This window comes from Carcharodon carcharias, chromosome 11 (genome assembly GCF_017639515.1).
Source record: "Carcharodon carcharias isolate sCarCar2 chromosome 11, sCarCar2.pri, whole genome shotgun sequence".
Classification (NCBI taxonomy): Eukaryota; Metazoa; Chordata; class Chondrichthyes; order Lamniformes; family Lamnidae; genus Carcharodon; species Carcharodon carcharias.
In genome coordinates, this window is record NC_054477.1 from 26583691 (window position 1) to 26603118 (window position 19428).

Sequence of the window (19428 nt, forward strand, 5' to 3'; positions counted from 1 at the left end):
ATAGGTAAGCCTCTTGATGGTAATTTGCTGATTTTTGTTTAATAATCATCATTTCTATATCACTGAGATCACACCAAAAAACGGTGTGGTAGAAAGATGAATTGACCCCCTAGAAGGGTGTTGCTGGGTTCTGCCAGGGCCACACAGCTCCAGACTTCATTAGAGCCTTAGTCCGAACATAGACAAAAGAACTGAATTCCAGAGGCTGTTGATATCAAGGCAGCATTTGACTGAGTGTGGCATTAAGTAACCCTAGCAAAACTGAAATCAACGGGAACCAGGGGCAGAACTCTCCACTGCTTTGAGTCATACCTAGCACAAAGGACCATGGTTATGCTTGTTGGAGGCCGATCATCTCAGCCTCAGGATATCGCTGCAGGTGTTCCCTCAGGATAATGTCATAGCCCCAACCATCTTCAGCTGATTCATCAATGACCTTCCCTTCATCATAAAGGTCAGAAATTAGGATGTTCGCTAATGATTGCAGTGTTCAGTACTATTCATGACTCCTCAGGCATTGAAGCAGTCAGTACCTGCCATGCAGCAAGACCTGGACAACATTCAGGCTTGGGCTGATAAGTGGCAAGCAACTTTTGTAACACACATATATCAGGCAATGACCATCGGAAACAAGAGAGAATCTAACAATCTACTTGCCTGAATGAGTGTAGCTCCAACAACAGTCAAGAATCTTGACAACATCCAGGAAGTAGCCTGCTTGATCAGCACCCAATCCACCACAAAATCAACAAGTCATCCATTCTGCTAAAAAGGCATGAAATGAAACGTTAACTCTGTTTCTTTCTTCACAGATGCTATCAGACCTGCTGTGTACCTCCAGCATTTTCTGTGTTTATTTCCTAATCACCACCTTAATCATTCACTCCTCCACCACTAGTGCGCAGTGGCAGCAATGTGTAGTATCTATAAATGCACTGCGGCAACTCACTAAGTCTTCTTTGACTGCACTTTCCAAACCCACGACTTCTACCACCAGGAAGGACAAGGGCAGCAGCCGCATGGTATTCACCACCTACAGGTTCCGCTCCAAGTCACACACTATCTTGGCTTCGAACTAAATCACCATCCTTCACAGTCACTGGGTCAAAATCTTGGGATTCCCTCACTAAAAGCACTGAGGACATACCTACTCCACATAGACTGAAGCGGTTCAAGAAGGCAGCTCACCACCACTTCTCAAGGGCAATTAGGGATGGGAGGTAAATGTTGGCCTTGCCAGTGATGTTCACATCCATAAAAGGATTTTAAAAAATGATATCAGTTTATTCAAAAGACTCAACTAATCATCAAATTTGGGAACCCTACTTTTGAGGCATTTTGTGGCACTTGTTGCATTCAAATACCATACCAGTTGCTGTGCATTGACTTGTTTTCATTTTCGATTTAAATTTGTTGTCACTTGAATAAGGAAATTTTTCTGGAATAGTCCTTCTGGAATTCTTAGAGAATGGGAATGCAGGGATATAAGTGAATATTGGGTTGGGGTGGAATTTAATCAGAAATAACACAGTGACGAGAACCAAAATCATGAGGAGACAGAGTAGAAATGGGAGAAACTGTTCCCATTGGTGGAAGGTTTAAGGCCCAATGGACACAGATTTAAGGTGAATAACCAAATGTGACATGAGGAAAATCTTTTTTACACAACAAGTGGTTATGATCTGGAATGCACTGCCTGAGAGGGTGGTGGAGGCAGGTTCAATTGTGACTTTCGAAAGGGAATTGAATAATTATCTGAAGAGAAAAAAAAATTGCCAGGAGAAAAGGTTGGGGAGTGGGACTAGCTGAGTTGCTCTTGCAGAGAGCTACCACAAAGTCAATGGGCCAAATGACATCCTTCTGTGCTGTAACCATTCTATGTTCTGTGTATCATTGGAAGATATAATGGGGCAAGTTTTACTGGAAAAATAATGGTAAATTCACGTCATATGGCATTATCACTGCATTAGTCAGCCAGCAAGTTCAGGGGAAAGAGACAATACTTGCTGGTCAATGTACACCACTCCACCAATTGTCTTGCATAAGGAGTAGCTCATCAACCTCACTATTGTTTTATCTATGAACTTGCTAGATTTGCACATAATTTGCCCATTACATTTGCCGCAGAATGTTAGGACTCATACGCAACAGAGTAAGCATCCATTTAATCATGTGATCGTTGTTAATGAAATAGCAATCAACCTCTCTGGCCCAGAAGGGGAACAATTTACCCTCGAATACAAGAGTAAAGTATCTGAAATAAAACCAGAAATGCTGGAAATACTCAGCAAATCTGGCAGCATCTATGGAGAGCAGCAGAGTTGAACTCTTTGGGTCAGTGACCCTTCATCAGAACCGGGAGTGCTTAGAAATATAACCATCTGGTAAGCCAGGCAGGGAAAGTGGGAAGTGAGAAATGACCAAGAGGAAATGTCTGTGATAGGGTCAAAGGCAAGAGTGATTAAATAACAAAAGGAATGGCAGAAGGCAAAAAGAGATAGTAATGGGACAAGAAAGAAAAGATGTGTAAATGGAAAAGCAGAATTAGTGCCAACATCTGCCATCTAAAAAGAGGGAGAAGGGTTTATGGTCTGAAATTGCTGAACTCAGTGTTGATTCTGAAAAGTTGTAAGATGCTGAGTCAGAAGCTGAGGTGCTGTTCCTTGAAGTTACACTGACTTTCAGTGGGACAGTATAGGAGGATAAAGAGAAAGGTGAGAGTGACAGTGGTGAGGTTAATTAAAATTAATTAAAGGCAATGAACAAATTGAACAGTTCCAATTGATTCCCGTCTTCATTAAATTCTTCCCAATGATTTTTTAAAATTTTAAATTCCTCTTTTTTTGCTTTTCTCCTACCTTTTCTTTCTGTCGTTTTTTCCTTGTTTAACCATTCTTTCCCTCTGAGTTTCTCTTCTGTACCTCATTTGACTCTAATTCACCCTTTCTTTCTTGTTCCTCTGTCTCTTTCTCATCCTTAAATTTCATTGGTTAAGGAGATGGATTGGCTGGTCCAATTGCTCACTTAGATGCCCCATTGCCTTCACCATGTTCACAATCACACTTCCAACAAGTTACAGTGCATATATTCAAACGGAAGGATTTAGGAAAAGTTGTAACTATGACAACGCACATCAGAAGTGGCCCTTCTGCAGAATTTGGTCCAGTGTTCAACACTGAGGGATTATGAGGTGACCTGCCAATATATGTTTTATAAGACCCCACCATCAACACCCTTGGGGTCACTATTGACCAGGAACTGAATTGGACTAGCCATATAAATACTGTAGCTACAAGAGCAGGTCAGAGGCTAGGAATCCTGCGATGAGTAACTCACCTCCTTACTCCCCAAAGCCTGCCAATCATTTACAATGCGCAGGTCAGGAGCTTGATGGAATACTCTCCACTTGTCTGGATGAGTGCAGCTCCAACAACTCTCAAGATGCCTGACACCATCCAGGACAAAGCATCCCACCTGATTGGCACCCCATCCACGAACAGTCACTCCTTCCACCAATGACACACAGTGGCAGCAGTGTGTACCATCTACAAGATGCACCGCAGGAACTCACCAGGGCTCCTTAAACAGCACCTTCCAAACCCACGTCTGCTACCATCTAGAAAGACAAGGGCAGCAGACACATGGGAACATCACCTGGAAGTTCCATTCCAAGCCACACACCATTCTGATGTGGAAATATACCGCTGTTCCTTCACTGTCGCTGGGTCAAAACCCTGGAACTCCCTCCCTAACAGCACTGTGGGTGTACCTACACCACATGGACTACAGCGGTTCAAGAAGGCAGATCACTACTACCTTCTCATGGGCAATTTGGGATGGGCAATAAATGCTGGCCTAGCCAGTGAAGTCCACATCTCATGCATTAATAAAAAGACTCCCAGAGTTCGAAATTCAGTTGGGTAGCGACACCTCTAGTGATGCTGTGGAGGCATGCCATTGCGTTACAAGGGGCACATAATGCTGCCAACGGATTCCAGCATGGCCCATGCCTGTTCAAGATGGCGCCCACTTGGCAGAACCCCCATGGTGTGCTGAAAGCCTATGAAGTACCACCATCCTGATCGATGTCATGCAGCCTTATCAACTGATACGGCACCTGTAAAATAAAGGGTTAACTCTAATGCTATCTACTGATCGTGGGCAGAATCTTACAGCCCTGTTTCGGCGGGGACGGTGCTGTAAAATGCGACAAGACATTCTAAACCTCATTGGCTTCAGCAGGAACGTAAAATCCCACTGCCGTAAAATTTTGCCCCATGTGTGTAAGGAGCTATGTCACAGTGAGGTCACTCACTGACAGTAGATGACTAAGAAGCATATAATAACAGAGCACCAGGATCCCAAATTTGGCTAATGCTGGTTCTGTCAAAGAATTTGTATGCCATAAATCAGACATAAGGCTGAAGGTGGGCCCTGCAGCACCATTCCTTAAAGGGCCAGGCACCCACGTGAGGCATTTTTATTTGACAGCTTTTCCTATTGCAAAGTATCTAGAGGTAAACTGGAGTGTTTCTGGAGGTCTTTTTTGTTGAGTTCCTGGATTTGATAGCGAGTGTTGTTGCATCCTTACAGAGATGGAGGAGGAGTAGGTGACCTGTCTACACAAAGGCTGCAATTGACAGGGGGGGCAGCAGTAGCAGTGCCTCTGCATCTTCTGCACAACAGGGAGATAGAGCAGAAGGTGTGGAGAGGGGAAACTTTGCATAATACTCTCTGCCAACTTGGAGCTAGACCCCTTCATGCTCCTTGAGAGTGACAGAAGGCTGCTTGGCAGACCTGCCAATGCACCCAGCATCTCAGTGTGCATGTCCATTCAGCGGTTTCCAGAATGCTGCCCCATTGAGGCCCTCATCTGAGTTCTCTGCAGCAGAACATGTCTACGACCTCTCCCTCAGGAGAGCTGGCAAAAAAAAACCTATCCTTTATCCTTGGCCTGGCTGCAGCCCACTCATGTCCGCATGAGTCACCGCATGCTGATCCCAACTTTATACTAACCTCACAGGTACGTTCAGTGCCAGTATCTGAGCTTATGCCAGATCAACTGATGGGACCTCTTCATTGGTGCTTCGCTGTTAGTCTCTCTCACCCTCCATGGGCTGCTGTAGCTGCACAGGTGGCAGCTCTTGATAATTGAAAACCAGAAACCAGAAGGTTAGGGTGTGGAAAGGGAAGTGGGGTTTAAAGCAAAAGGTCCATGGTCACAAAATCAGACACTTGCTGATCATGCTGGCTAGGAGGATAGGGGTGTATTGAGAGCTGAGAAGGAGCATAAGGCAGAAACATACCGTCATCCTCAATGTTCTCAGTGATGCAGGGTGCCTCGGGACCAGGTCACAGCCAGCCACATGATGCGGACAATCGTCTCTTCCGTTGACCTCAGGAGATGCAAGCATCCTCATCTCCTGGCAGTTCTGTTCTGCTCTCTTCTATTGTTGTCCTGCAAGAGAGAGAGTAGCAATGTCAGTGATTGTGTTTCACTGTGTTTGAGTGATGTGCTTGCTACAGTGAATAACCGGGTATGTGTGGGCAGCAAGAGGTGTATGTGAAGCTGACAGCATGTGTATATATGTGAGGGTGAGGTGAAGCATCCTTGAATATTAGCCTTAAGTGCTGAGTGCCAGGGACTGGTGCTGGGTGATGCATTGAGCAACATGAGAGATTGGGGGTGTAGTGAGTAGGAAATGCCACGTTAAGATGCATCCATCACCCGCGTGAGGTCCTTAGACTTTTTGTGGCTTTCCAGACTCCAGCATTTGGCCTCCTTGGCCCCATGTCCATCTCCCTTCTGAGGGTGGTCTTTGAGGGACTCCTGCACCTCCCCCCTCAAACCCACAGCAGAACCAAAGCACCTCTCCTCCTGCCCACTGCTAATGTCTCCAGCGCTGCATATGTCACCCTGGAACCCTTTCCCTTCCCTGGTATTCATTTTACTATCATTTAAATGGCAGTAATATATTTCAGTGCAGCTTCCCTTTAAGAGGGACAGTCTGCCTTTAAGAAGAGCACACCGGCTGACCATATGGTTTCTAAACAACACTACTCAACCCCGTGCTGAGCTCAGGGGCAGTCAACAGTATTAAAAAGAAGACATCAGCATGGGATCTGCTTGGCCAGACACTGCAAGCATTCAAATGAGTTGGAGAAACAAGATTTCTTTATTGCCCATTTCAACTTACAAACTTATGAATTAGGAGCAGGAGTAGGCAATTTGGCCCCTCGAGACTGCTCCACCGTTCAATGAGATCATGGCTGATCTGATTGTGGTCTCAACTCCATATTCCCGCCTACCCTCAATATTCTTTGACTCCCTTGTTGGTCAAGAATCTATCTACCTCTGCTTTAAAAATGTTCAGCGACCCTGCTTCCATCGCTCTCTGGGGAAGGGAATTCCACAGACTCACAGCCACTTGTTTTTAAACTGTGTCCCTAGTCTTAGTCTTTTTCACAAGGGGAAACATCCTTTCAGTATCCACCCTGCCAAGTCCCCTCAGGATCTTATAGGTTTCAATGAGATTGCCTCTCATTCTTCTAATGTCCAATCAAAACAGGCCCCAACCTGTCCAACCTTTCCTCATTGGATAATCCTCTCATTCCAGGAATCAGCCTAATGAACCTTCTCTAAACTGCTTCTAACGCATTTATATCCTTTCTTAAATAAGGAGACCAAAACTGTACACAGTGCTCTAGATGTGGTCTCACTAACACCCTATACAACTGTAGCAAAACATCCTTACTTATATATTCCATTCCTTTTGCAATAAATGACAACATTCCATTTCAAACTGAATAGGCACAAGAAGTCACGAATTGTGACCATAAAATGGGGCAAATGAATTTCTAACCCTTTAGGTATTGGAGGATTATCATAGGGTGTGGATCTTTTGATGCCATCAGCGGCGATTGTTGAGACATCAGCTGCTGTTGCGCTTTAGAAGACCTGACATATGCACATGTGTGGCAATTGCCCAGGAAGTTGAAACTTCCAACTGATTTGCTGATTTGTGCTGCCCAGGGACACAACAAGAATATCCCCAACACTGGCCTTGGTGTCGGGGATTTGGGCGAGATACACGCTATTTACCCAAATAATTACTCCAGTATTGTTCTGCTGTTTAATCTCTGGTTTAGGTCAGCGATGAACAGTGAAACTCAACCCATAACCTCCAATCGCAGCCCCCCAACTCGACTGTTCACCTTCCCGACTGACTGCCCACCTTCCACCCTGACTGCCCATGTCCCAACCTGACTACCCACTTTCCCACACCCTACTGCCCACCTCCCTGACCAACAACCCAACTCCCAACCTGACTGTCCACTTTCCTAACCTGACTACCCACTCTCCCAGACCTGAATGCACACCTCCAAACATCCACTCACTCACCCACTTGCCCACTCACTCGCCCATCCACTCGCTCACCCACTCATTCACTCGCCCACCCTTTCATTCACCCACTCACTCAACCACCCACCCACTCACCCACTCAATTTGCTGAAACCCTTGAAGACATTTAACAATTTACCTGAACACGGTAACTAATGTCATAAAAAGGGGGCATGGCCTCTGCTCTGCTCCTCTTTGTCAGTGTTCCCCTTGGATGGCTGCACTGAAGCAAAAAGGTAAAGGCACAGTTATCTTCACGATCAGCAGGCACTGACCGAAGATCTGGACTATGGTTGAATACAATGGATATTAATAAACAACAGTTAGTCAGCAAAAATTATACAACATGAAAATGGGAAAACATAAGAGAAATTATATCACAGTATGGAAGTCTAAGATAACGTATAACAGATAGGACTCCAGAAGTAATTGAACCATCATCTGTCCATCAGCTTTCATCTAACATTGCAGGTTTTACGGGCAATCAGTGGACTTTCCTTGATGACACTGCAGTTCAAGTAGGATTTACAACTCAATGCGTTGGCTTGCAACACAATCAAAATACTATTGATGTTAGCTGGTACCTGCAGTACAAGTGCACTTTGGGAGCCATTAGTGATATTGAAGATTGTATGCTTCTTTTTGTAGTCATTGCTGTCCCACCACTTGATACAAAATCTCACTCAGACCCTCGACTGTGATTGAGATTAATGAACTCCAAAAAAAAAATCTAAAGATAATTTTCTGCTTCTGGGTCATTAATCGCTTAAGTGTGATTTCCCTAAGGGCTTCAATAAATATTATACTGTGAAATATTAAATATAATACATTGCAGATTATTTAAAAGATAACATTAAGAGAGAAATGCTTTCATTTTTAATATGGTATTCATAAAGCTCTTTCAAAGCAGGGCTGAATTAATGAACTGGTAATGATTTTTTCTCTTGGAATTTGGGAGACAGTGGGAAGATATTTATTAGCCAATTCATTGCCCTCAGACGTTGGTGGATCATTTTCTTGAACTAATGGTGCTCCCAAGATGGTATCAGGCAAGAAATGGTAGGATATTGTGGGAGCCGTACTCCATCCACCACATTAAACATTCGCCCCCTCCACCACTGATGCACAGTTACAGCAGTCTGCATCATCATAAGATGCACTGCAGCAGCTCGCCTCCAACAGCACCTTCCAAACCCACAACCTCTACCACCTAGAAGGACAAGGGCAGCAGATGCATGGGAACACCACTACATGGAAGTTCCCCACCAAGTCGCACACCTTCCTGACTTGGAACTACATTACCGTTCCTTAACTGTTGCTGGGTCAAAATATTTGAACTTTCTGACAGCACAGTGGGTGTATCGATTTATGCATGGACTGCAGCAGTTCAAGAAGACAGCTCACCACCATCTTCTCAAGGGGAATTAGGGATGGGCATTAAAAGCCCACATCACATGAAAGAATAAAAAAAAACATTGTTGCAACAATAGTGAAGGTGTGACAACACATATTCAAGCTAGAATGGTGTGGAAATTGAGGAATATGGAAGAGGCAAAGTTCCCATGAATCTGCTCCTGTTGTCCTCATTAGTAGAGATTATGGGGCTGTTGTAGGAAGCTTACTTTTTCTTCTACAGTGTACCTTGTAGATAGTACATACAGCAGCCACAGTACTGAAATGGGAGAGGGATGGAATTTCAGTGCATGTCAGGGTTGCTGGATGCTCTGTCTTTGTTGGTGTTGATCTACTTGGCTTTCTTTGTTGCAGTTGCACTCATCTAGATGAATGGTCAATATTTCATTATACTCTTGACTTAATCTTATAGGTGCTAGAGAACCATTGAGGGGTGAGGGGGTTGTCGGCTCACCAGCTGTCCCTCGATTCAAAGATGACATCTACTCAGGATCATGAATTTCTGCCATGGGTCTTCGTGTGACTGGACATGTTCATTTGACCTTGGTCTACAGATGGCCCTTCTGGCTTCAAAAAAGCTACATTTGTCATGATGGTCAGCATATTGTTGGATCTCTTGGGCTTTCTCTTCCTGCCACATAACCTTTTTATTTCGGATTTGTCTTTGGGCATCAACCTTGAGCTGCTGGAATACTGCCTTCTTGACTAACGATCCTGGGTTGTTTTGCCAGGCAATGAAGGCTGCTCATTTTTTGTTCTAGAAGGTCACATATTTTAGCATAATTTTCATCAACCCCGGCCTGGTGATGACAACGCTCAAGCAGAATGACCTGGGCACAGGGGTCTGGTACAATTGACTTTATTTGATCCCACTTTTCTGGAATTGAGTTGGATGTGTGAGATTGGTTGTGAGTTGCATTTGGAAATTTACCCCTCCTCACTTGGGCTGCTTTAGGGCTGAGACATTGATCTTTTTCCTTTTGGAACTTGCAATGTCTTGCTGTTAGATGAATGTTCATCACCGATCAAACAAGTCGATAATCTGTCCAGCAGGCATCAGGCCCCCGCAAGGATTTAAATGGAGAAAAACTTCAGAATGCTTCAGTGCACAGGGATCTCTGCATGAATCGCTGAAAGCTAGTATGCAGGTACAGCAAGTAATAAGGAAAGCAAATGGAATTTTGGCATTTATTGCTAAAGGAACAGAGTATAAAAATAGGGAAGTGTTGTTGCAACTGTACAAGACATTGATGAGACCGCACCTGGAGTACTGTGAACAATTTTGGTCCCCTTACTTGAGGAAGGATGTAGTTGCACTGGAGGTGGTTCATAGGAGGTTCAAGATTGATTCTAGAGATGTGAGACTTGACTTATGAGGAGAGATTGAGCAGTTTAGGCCTATACTCATTAGAGTTTAGAAGGATGAGAGGAGATCTAATTGAGGTATATAAGATGCTAAAGGGGATAGACAAAGTAGACATGGAGCGGATGTTTTCCCTTGTGGGGCATTCTAGAAGGAGAGGCCATAGTTTTAGGCTAAGGGGTGGTAGATTTAAATCAGAGATGAGGAGGAATTACTTTTCTCAAAGGGTTGTGAATCTGTGGAATTCACTACCTCAGAGTGCAGTGGATGCCGGGACGCTGAATAAATTTAAGAAGGAGATAGACTGATTTTTAATTAGTAACGGGTTGAAAGGTTATGGGGAGAGGGCAGGAAATTGGAGTTGAGGCCGAAATGAGATCAGCCATGATCGTAATGAATGGCAGGGCAGGCTCGAGGGGCTGAGTTGCCTATTCCTGCTCCTAGTTCTTATGTTAGGATCGAGTAATATAGGCAACACTTAGATCTTTGACCTGAACAATGACATATTCCAGAAGGTGCCGATGTTTTAATCTATGAGGGCCCTATGTGGCTTACTATTTGTCCTTCTGGCAGAAGAGGGTGTTTGTTGTGATGAGACCATGCTGAGCAAACTTTGTTTGGAAGAGGACACCATTTGCATTAGTTTTTTTCCACCCCATTTTTCCCAATAGTTGTGCTCCAGACATTGGAGTCATGGCCAACCTTGGCATTAAAGTGCCCCAGAAGCATGATTCTTTCTTTTTTTGGGATGGTGGTGAGGACTTCATCAAGGTCAGAACAGAACTTATCCTTAACATCTTCATTGGAGTCAATGTTCGAGTCATAGACACTGATGACAGCAGTATATTAGTTACAGCTGAACCTCAGGTGAAGTATCATGAATTTTTCAATTATGCAATTAGGAAGTTCTGGAAGTTCATCCAAGATTTTATTCCAGATGGCAAAGCCAACTCCGTGAATATGAGGGTCGCTGTCAGCCTTTCTTTTTCAGCGGAAGGTGTATCGCTCTGCTTATTCCTTCAGCTGCCCCTCCAAAGGAAGGCGGATGTTACTGAGGGTGGCGATATAAATTTGGAGTCTCGATAGCTCACAATTGCAAATTTTCTTTCTGGATGATCACTCTCGCGATTATCCATGAGTGTTACAGCATTCCAAATTTCAAAATTTAAAGTTTTCTTCCTATGACCACAAAGATGGTAATTGCGCAGGGTATGGTTCCCCAGCCAGAAGAAAGCGGGACAGCCAATTTAGGACACCTTTTCTAGCCCTCTCCCCATTTGGGATGAGCAGAAGATATTTCTTGACTAGGGACCCCACAGGTTCATAGCCCTGTCCCTGTCACCAATCCTCCATCACCGTAGGATTTGGGAAATGGACCCTGGTGGATGCCTGCACATGACTTTGTTTAACTGGGGATCTTGGGGCACCTTCATTGCCCACACTATCTTGATGGGTTGGTGAGGTTGTCCACTCTGACGAACCCTTGAGCAATGCCACCTGGAGCTTCTTGCTTCTGATAGGGTCACCCATGGTGGTGAGAGGATGAGATGTTTGTCACAGGGTATTCAATTACTGCCTTGCTCTTGTAGCCATACTGTTGATACAGCTGCTCTAATTAAATTTCTAGTCACTGGTACATGTGGGGACTCGGTGAGGATTATACCATTTAATGTCAGAGGAGATGATTGGGCTGTTTGTTGTCACAGATTTTGCCTAGCATTTATGCAGCACTTATCAACCCAAGCCTGAATGTTGACAAGGTCCTGCTGTCTGTCATCATGGACTACTGTTTTACCAGAGAAGTTGTAACTGAAGCTGAACACTAGAATTGTCAGCAAACATCTCTTAAGTTTATAATGGACTAAAGGTCATTGGTGAGGCAGCTGGAAATGGCTGGGCCTCAGAGCCTGCCCTCACCAGCTCCTGTAACTACAAAGATAAGCCTCCAACAACCAAGGCATTCTTCCTTTGTTTCTGGTCACTGGGGAAGCCTTTTCCCTTGGCATCCATTGATCTTCATTGCCAAGTCTGATTGAATTCTACTTCAATGCCAAGAGAAGTTTTCCTCAGCTCCCCATCAGCATTCTACTCAATCATCTATATCTGAATTATGCCTTTGACAAGACGTGGAACTGAAGGCATCAGGAAGAACATTATTGATGAGTAGCTGCTGTTTGATGGCAGCATTGAGGACTTCTTCCATCACTTTGTTGACGATTAGGAAGAGATTGATAAGGCACTATTTGGCTGGGTTAGATTTTTACCTCTCTTTTGGTCAGTTTTCTGTATTGTCAGACAGCCATACTGGTGCAATTTGGCCAGGGAGGCGTTGAGTTCTCATGCACAAGTCTTCGTAAGCATGAAATTGAAAAAAGTTATTGCAAAAGTTAAATGAAAGAAATATAGTAGGGGATTGGAATGATGTAGCAATTAGAAGGTGATCCTTCTACTATTCAGATCTGGGTTTGAATCCAGGCCAAATTCATACAATGAAAGATCTCCTCTCTCTAATGGCTCTCAATAAAATTAGGTTGGGCATTTTAATCATGGTAACTGCATTGCCACAACATGAAGTCAGCATTCATTGGAGTCCATCATTACTTTGTGCAATAGTATAAAACTTAGCAAGGAATTAAATATCAGCAGAGAGGTAAACCAAGCTGCCAGTTCGTAGTCATCTGTTTTACACTGCGCAAGTATATAATCTACCCCATTGTCACCAAGTTGGCAATCCCACTCTGAAATGCTTGAAAGACAGCTGTTGGATGAGATAGAATTGTCACACTGATATAATATTGATTGTTCCTCTGAGGATGTGATTAATACATACCATTGAATTATTGGTAGAAAGAGTGTGACTCTGTCCATAACCTAAGCTACACCTGACGTGGAGACCTTGATGCTAATATCAAGTGGAAAATGTTCCATTCAGCAAGATGTCCAACCACCTACATGATAAACATAAACATTGACCAAAGATAAAATCAAAAAACATCTAAACAACTGCTTTGAGAAGTGCCATAAAACAACAAAAGCAGAGTTTAAGCACTTTATATCCATTCTTTGAATTGTATGGCTATACAGCAGCCATAAATCATTCCCTGGTATCCAATCTTTTTAATGCATGTTGGGGAAAAATGTGTGGTTCATCATGCATCTTTTTTTAATACAACAGAGGATATCCTTAAAAGGGCATTCTTAAAGAAATTATCAGCAGTTGATTAACAGGAAATATTGAATGTAAGGAACAAGCAGCTAGCTGGCCATGAGTAACTTCTGAGGTGGTAGTACAATCAAAGTGAGGGAATCAACCACCTTATAAATCATTGCGACCTCCTGGTCACCATAATACAAAAGGGATGATTGAAGGGATGATGGCACTATAAGGAGCGATGATATAAATTGGACATGCTCTCACTGAAGAAGAGGAAGTTGAGCGATGATATGGTTACTGTTTTTAAGATTTTAAAGGGTCCAGGTAATGTAGGCTATAATATGCTATTTCATCAAGGCTCCTTAGGCAGCACCTTCCAAGTCCTTGACCACTGCCATCTAGAAGGACAAGGGCAGCAGAGAGACAGGAACACCACCACCTAGAAATTCCCCTCCAAACCACTCACCACCCTGACTTGGAAATTTATCACCTTTACTTTATTGTCGCTGGGTCAAAATCCTGGAACTCCCTTTGTAACAACACTGTGGGTGTACCTATACCACATGGACTGCAGCGGTTCAAGGCAGCAGCTCACCACGATCTTCTCAAGGACAACTAAGGATGGGCAATAAATGCTGCCTCAGCCAGCGAAGACCACATCCCATAAATGGATTAAAAAAAACCTTGTTCGAACAGAAACTCAGCCTGCATTCAAAGTTGGGAATTTTAAAAACTAATCTGCAAAAACCTTAGTTGGGATTTTACTGGCCCGTGGGTCACGGGCTGGAAGGTGGGTGGGCAGGTAAAATGCCAGGTTGGGATGGCCTCCCTATATAGTTGCGCTGCTGGGGGAGTTTTTCAGTGGTGGGATTGTTAGCAGCTTGGCCAATTTAAATAAAAGCCCGATTAAGAGTCATTTTCTTACTACTTTGCTACTTTCTTACATTCTAATATTCATGCTAGCATAGCTAAGCGGGTATTGGGACAAACTTTTAGTACTGTTCATATTGTTTGCTTCATCACACCCCATTGGTCATTGCCAGTATCTTACCCATTTATCACCATCATATAAACACCATGGAAGAGGAAATGATCTTCTTGTCCTTGTGTAACGAACTGCAAATGCATTCTGAAAATTTCATCTGACTTGTGAAATCCACAAACATACACTTTGGATTCTCGCTACTGGTCAGAGGAGTTCTTCTTGAATGAATTTACTTTTGTTATTCACAATTTCACTATCAAATTTAAAGGAATTGTTGATATTGTACAATATATTTATATGGTATTAATTCTTAATGTATTTATTCGGAATTCCTCTGTCTGCATTGAGCTGTTTATTTTAAGACTATGCTATTTAAAGGTTTTACAATGAGCATCATTCTTGCTGATTACATAACAATCGAATATTCTCCTGCGGCAGAATTTTCAGTCACGCGCCCGACACGCTCAAGTGTGAAATAGCATGTGATGACGTCCGGCGAGTGTCTTGATGTTACTGAGCACTTGCGCGATATTTTGGCTGGTGGACGTGCATGGAAGTAGGTAGTTCGCCAGCCGACAATTAAGAGGCCTATTAAGGCCATTAAAGTAGCAACTGACGGTTTTTCGCTACCCCTCCAATGTTACAGTTGGCGGGCAACCGAATCGGCCAGGCGGCCTTTGCATTTTTCAACAAACCTCATCCAAGGGCGGGATGAGTTTTCCATTATTAATTTAAAAAAAGATTAAAATGTTTTGAAAAAATTTTCATCATCTGTATGTTGAGGTGACTCATTCTGAGATGTGGACATTTTTCTCAGGGCTTTAAATTCTGTTTTTATTGATTTTAAACTCGTTAGCTCCCTGAGGTAGCTCTCTGCCTTCAGGGAACTTTCCTTCTGTGCTCCCCTGTGTCCACGTTGTCTTCAGCGCTCGCCCTCCCCCCGCCCCCACCCTGACATCGCTGAGCTTTTCAGCATGCGTTTCACGATGACTGGCCATTAATTGGCTGATCGCTGTCGGCGGTCCGTTCTCCGCCGCTTCCCGGCCCGCCAATCACGGCCTCCCGCCAACCTGAAAATTCGGGTCGGGGGTGGGGGGGGGGGGGGGGGGGGGGGTGCGGCGTGGTGCATGGTGGTGGTGAACTGGATTATTTTCTTACCAGTGGTTGGAGCTTGCATCCTGAGGAGCATATTTGAGATACCTGCCATTGCAGCAAAGTCAAAAGGTCAGCTTCAGGATGTTTGTCTCCTCTAGAAAGAAGGCCCCAATGTCAGCTGGAGGATGGTGGGCAAAGATTGTACGGGGAGCCGAGTACCAGAAGAGTCTGAAAAGGCCAAGGACATAGAAACCCTGCCAGTCTTATTGGTGGACCTCAAATAAATACGTATGTACGGCTACCCACCCATCACCTGGCAGATTGGCAGCATGGTCGGTAGGGGGTAGTGGAAGTTTAGCAACAGAAGGCCTGCTGCCAGGGAATGGTCCCTGGTAAAACAAAAACAGAATTACCTGGAAAAACTCAGCAGGTCTGGCAGCATCGGCGGAGAAGAAAAGAGTTGACGTTTCGAGTCCTCATGACTCTTCTCCGCCGATGCTGCCAGACCTGCTGAGTTTTTCCAGGTAATTCTGATTTTGTTTTGGATTTCCAGCATCCGCAGTTTTTTTGTTTTTATCAATGGTCCCTGGTGGTTGGGTCGGGTCGGGGCGGGGGGGGGGGGGGGGGGGGGGGGAGGGTGTGTGTGTGTGTGTGGAAGACTCTGGGAAAAATCAGGAGCGGGCAATATGTAGGTTCAGGCACAATTGCAATTGGGAAAGATGGAGTCCGGGCATGAATGACTGACAACCAGAGCTTGAGACCCCAAACACCTCGGGGATCTAGGAGAGCACCCCTGCTCCTTCTGGCCTACTAAGAACTAAGAAACAACATTGGAAAATTTATTACCATTCTTAAGGCTAGTTAGTCCCTCCCTGCCAACTTTCTACTTCCGGGTAACAGAAAGCGTGAGGTTTCCCCATGTGGTGAGATTAAAACTATGTGTCATGTCACTGATGACATTATTTGACTGCAATTTGTGAATTGCTAAGTTGACCATTGTCTACTTTTAGCAGGAGTCTTGTCTAGGGCCTGAATCACTGGCACAAATATTAGGTGGCCCAGAATCCAGTGGATTGGGGAACGGTTGCATTATTCCAATATTTTAACCTCCGCTCTCCAAACTCTACCCTGCAACCCTGTCCTGCCCAGGAATTAAAATCGAGGCCAAGTGCGGACTATATAGCAGGTCCCAGTGAATGTCTGAGACACAGAAATTGGAATCTCCTGTTGCCCACCACTTATAATGACTGGCTTGCAAGAGACAAACAGAAGCTTTGCCTCTATGAGGCGGTTCCAGAAAAGTGATCAGAAGGCCAGGACCCAGTGTATTTGGATCCTGACCTATGTTTCTGCCATCCCAATGAACTCCCACCAATGTCTTCCCGAGCCCAAATGGATTTTTTTGGCAACTTACAATACAAGAGCATGACATCTTAGGAATAAGTGTAGGAAATTAAGCATAATAAGCTCACCTAATTTTATAGGATCCTTCTCAAATGCTTCTCTCTCCAGAAAACATCAATTATCTCCCAAGCTCAGTTACACAGTGCTCTTTGATGGTTTTCTCTTATAATTTACTCTACAAGTCTAATACTCTTCAAATGTCAAAACGCACCCCTAATTCCTGGCTTCCCTAATTTGACCCTTATTTCTCCCTGTATTTGAACCTTTTACCGCACTGAACAATTGACTTGGCTCAACATTGTCATTCCTTCTCCATTATCTGCTGTGACACTCACCGTGGATTTGCTTGCCCCCAGCTGTTAGATCCCATTGCTGCATTACATACAGTCCAACCAAACATTTTGATGGTGTTTAAAATCTATATTTATGAAATATGACTGATGTGCAATTCTTTTTATATATACAACCAGGTGGATGCTCATGGAAACATCCTGCTTTCAACCCTGGAGATTCACAATGAAGTTACAGCGACAGAGGTTACGACAAGTGTGACCGAATCTCGGAATTCGGTGATGTCCTTTGACAACTCAGGAATTCAGTACAGGAAACAAAGCACAGCCCGAGAAGGACTAGGCCGCAGCACATTGGACAGAAATGCTGCCCAGGCCAAGAAGAACCGTTTGCGAAGGAGGTCCTCCCAGCTAAAAATTAAAATCCCAAATCTGACTGACGTTAACGCCATAGACAGGTGGTCAAGGATAGTGTTTCCGGTCATTTTCTCTTTGTTCAACTTGATCTACTGGCTGTACTACGTAAACTGATGCTAAGGTATCATCTGCAAAGTACTGAGGACTCCTGTTTATTGTACAGGGTGAAACAACTGCCCAGTCATTATAGGAATGCAGAATGCAGCCCCGCAGCTATGGGAATCTTTTTGCTGTAGAACAAAAGCTGTGATAATGTGAGGGAAAATTTAAAAAAAAAACTCAAAGAAAATGATAAAGGAAGATACCCTCAGAGAGAAAGAGAATGACATTTATAAGCCTTGAAAAAGCTCGTCATACTTTGCATGAGACCATGTCACATAAACAATGAGTTATCTGCCATATACACTAGGAATTGTAAAAATTAGTAATTGTTTGGACCTTGCAAGAGTTGCTTTTTCTTGAAGCTTTTTTTTTTAGCTATTTCTAAATACGATGATCACGGCTGGTTAATATACAGTATTTAGTTAACTCTCACAGTGTTCTGCAGCATTATAGTTCAGTGTGGAACCTTGCAGTATTCTTAGCAGTACATAGCACAGGGTGAATGCAGAATTAATTTGGCAGTGAATGATGTTGAGTGATTTAATCATCTAACACTATGTATATTTATCATTAATAATTTATTCATGGGCAGAATTTTGGGGATTAGTTGCTATTCATGGTTAGACATTGTGTAAATATTCTAGTTTTAGTACTTACTTTTCATTTAATTCCATTTTCCAAACAGATATGATAAATGCTGTAGTTTGCTCAGTGGTAACTTCATGAACATTCCTGCATACTGTTTGAATTCTTTGATGTTCCATTTAAAAAAAAAATAAAATGTAAAAAAAATACCAAAATTGGTAATAATTGGTTGGCAGGGCAGCAGCCTGAGACTAAGGGTTAAACAAGTGGTTTCAATTAATAGGTAGAGTCCATCAAGCTTCCTAGAGCATCACACATGCGCACTCTTAATCAGTGTTTGTGATCCTTTTGTCTAAAATTGCAAAAGGACAGCCAAAGTGCATCCATAAATATATAGCAATGATTGGATTTGATAGAATTTCTCAGGATACCTCAGGTAGCTGTGATGACATTCGAAAATGCACTGATGAAGATTACCCCCATTACATAGAGCAGAATTACATCAGAAATGGACCATTCAGCCCAGCTGGTCTATGCCAGTGGTAATGCTTCACACGAGCCTCCTCCCTACCTCATCTCACCCTATCAGCATATTCTTCTATTCCTTTCTTCCTCATATCCAGCTTCCCCTCAAATGCTAATTAGTATTTGTAATAAAATTATAAAAACTTTGGTTGTCCATTTTAGAAAGTGTCCAACCTCGGGCTGGATTTTATCAGCCCTCCGAGATGGCCTGGGAGACAGTTGGGGGGTGGTGGGGGGGAGGTGTGCATGTCGCATGCTTGAAAGGCAGGTATGGAGAGCCTATTGTCTTCATGCCACCATGCCATTTTACCTGTGGCATGGAAGGTGGAGGACAGCTCTCCTATGGAAAGGCCATTTGAGCTACTTAAATGGTCAATTAAGGGACTCTTCTCACTGTCACTGACATTTTACCAGTGGCAGGTGGGCCCTCTGCCACATGGAGAGATTTCCTAGTTCTCACAGCTGCTCTCATTCTGCCAGTATGACTTCACTGAAATGCTGCTGGCCACCCTGCGGGCAGGGGCAGTTCTCTTTGGGCACTCTTTGGTCCGGGGAGGGACCAAAGACCACTTAGGTAATGGTCACCCCCATGGCAATCCCTGGCCTCCTGTCCTCACCAACCCCCCCTCTTCCCACCACCCCATTGCCAGGGCTTGCTTGACCAACTACGGCACCAAGTCCCACTTATTCGGT

The 19428-nt window shown here is 43.8% G+C and overlaps 1 protein-coding gene across 1 annotated transcript in view; it reads left to right on the plus strand.

Moving 5' to 3' along the window:
* Positions 1-18419, plus strand: part of gabrb3 (gamma-aminobutyric acid type A receptor subunit beta3) — a 509233-nt gene extending 490814 nt beyond the window's left edge. The window contains exon 11 of the mRNA XM_041199410.1: positions 17287-18419. Within this exon, the coding sequence (XP_041055344.1) occupies positions 17287-17637 (351 nt within the window). The 3' untranslated portion in view covers positions 17638-18419. The remainder of the gene's footprint in view (positions 1-17286) is intronic.
* Positions 18420-19428: the final 1009 nt, after the last annotated feature.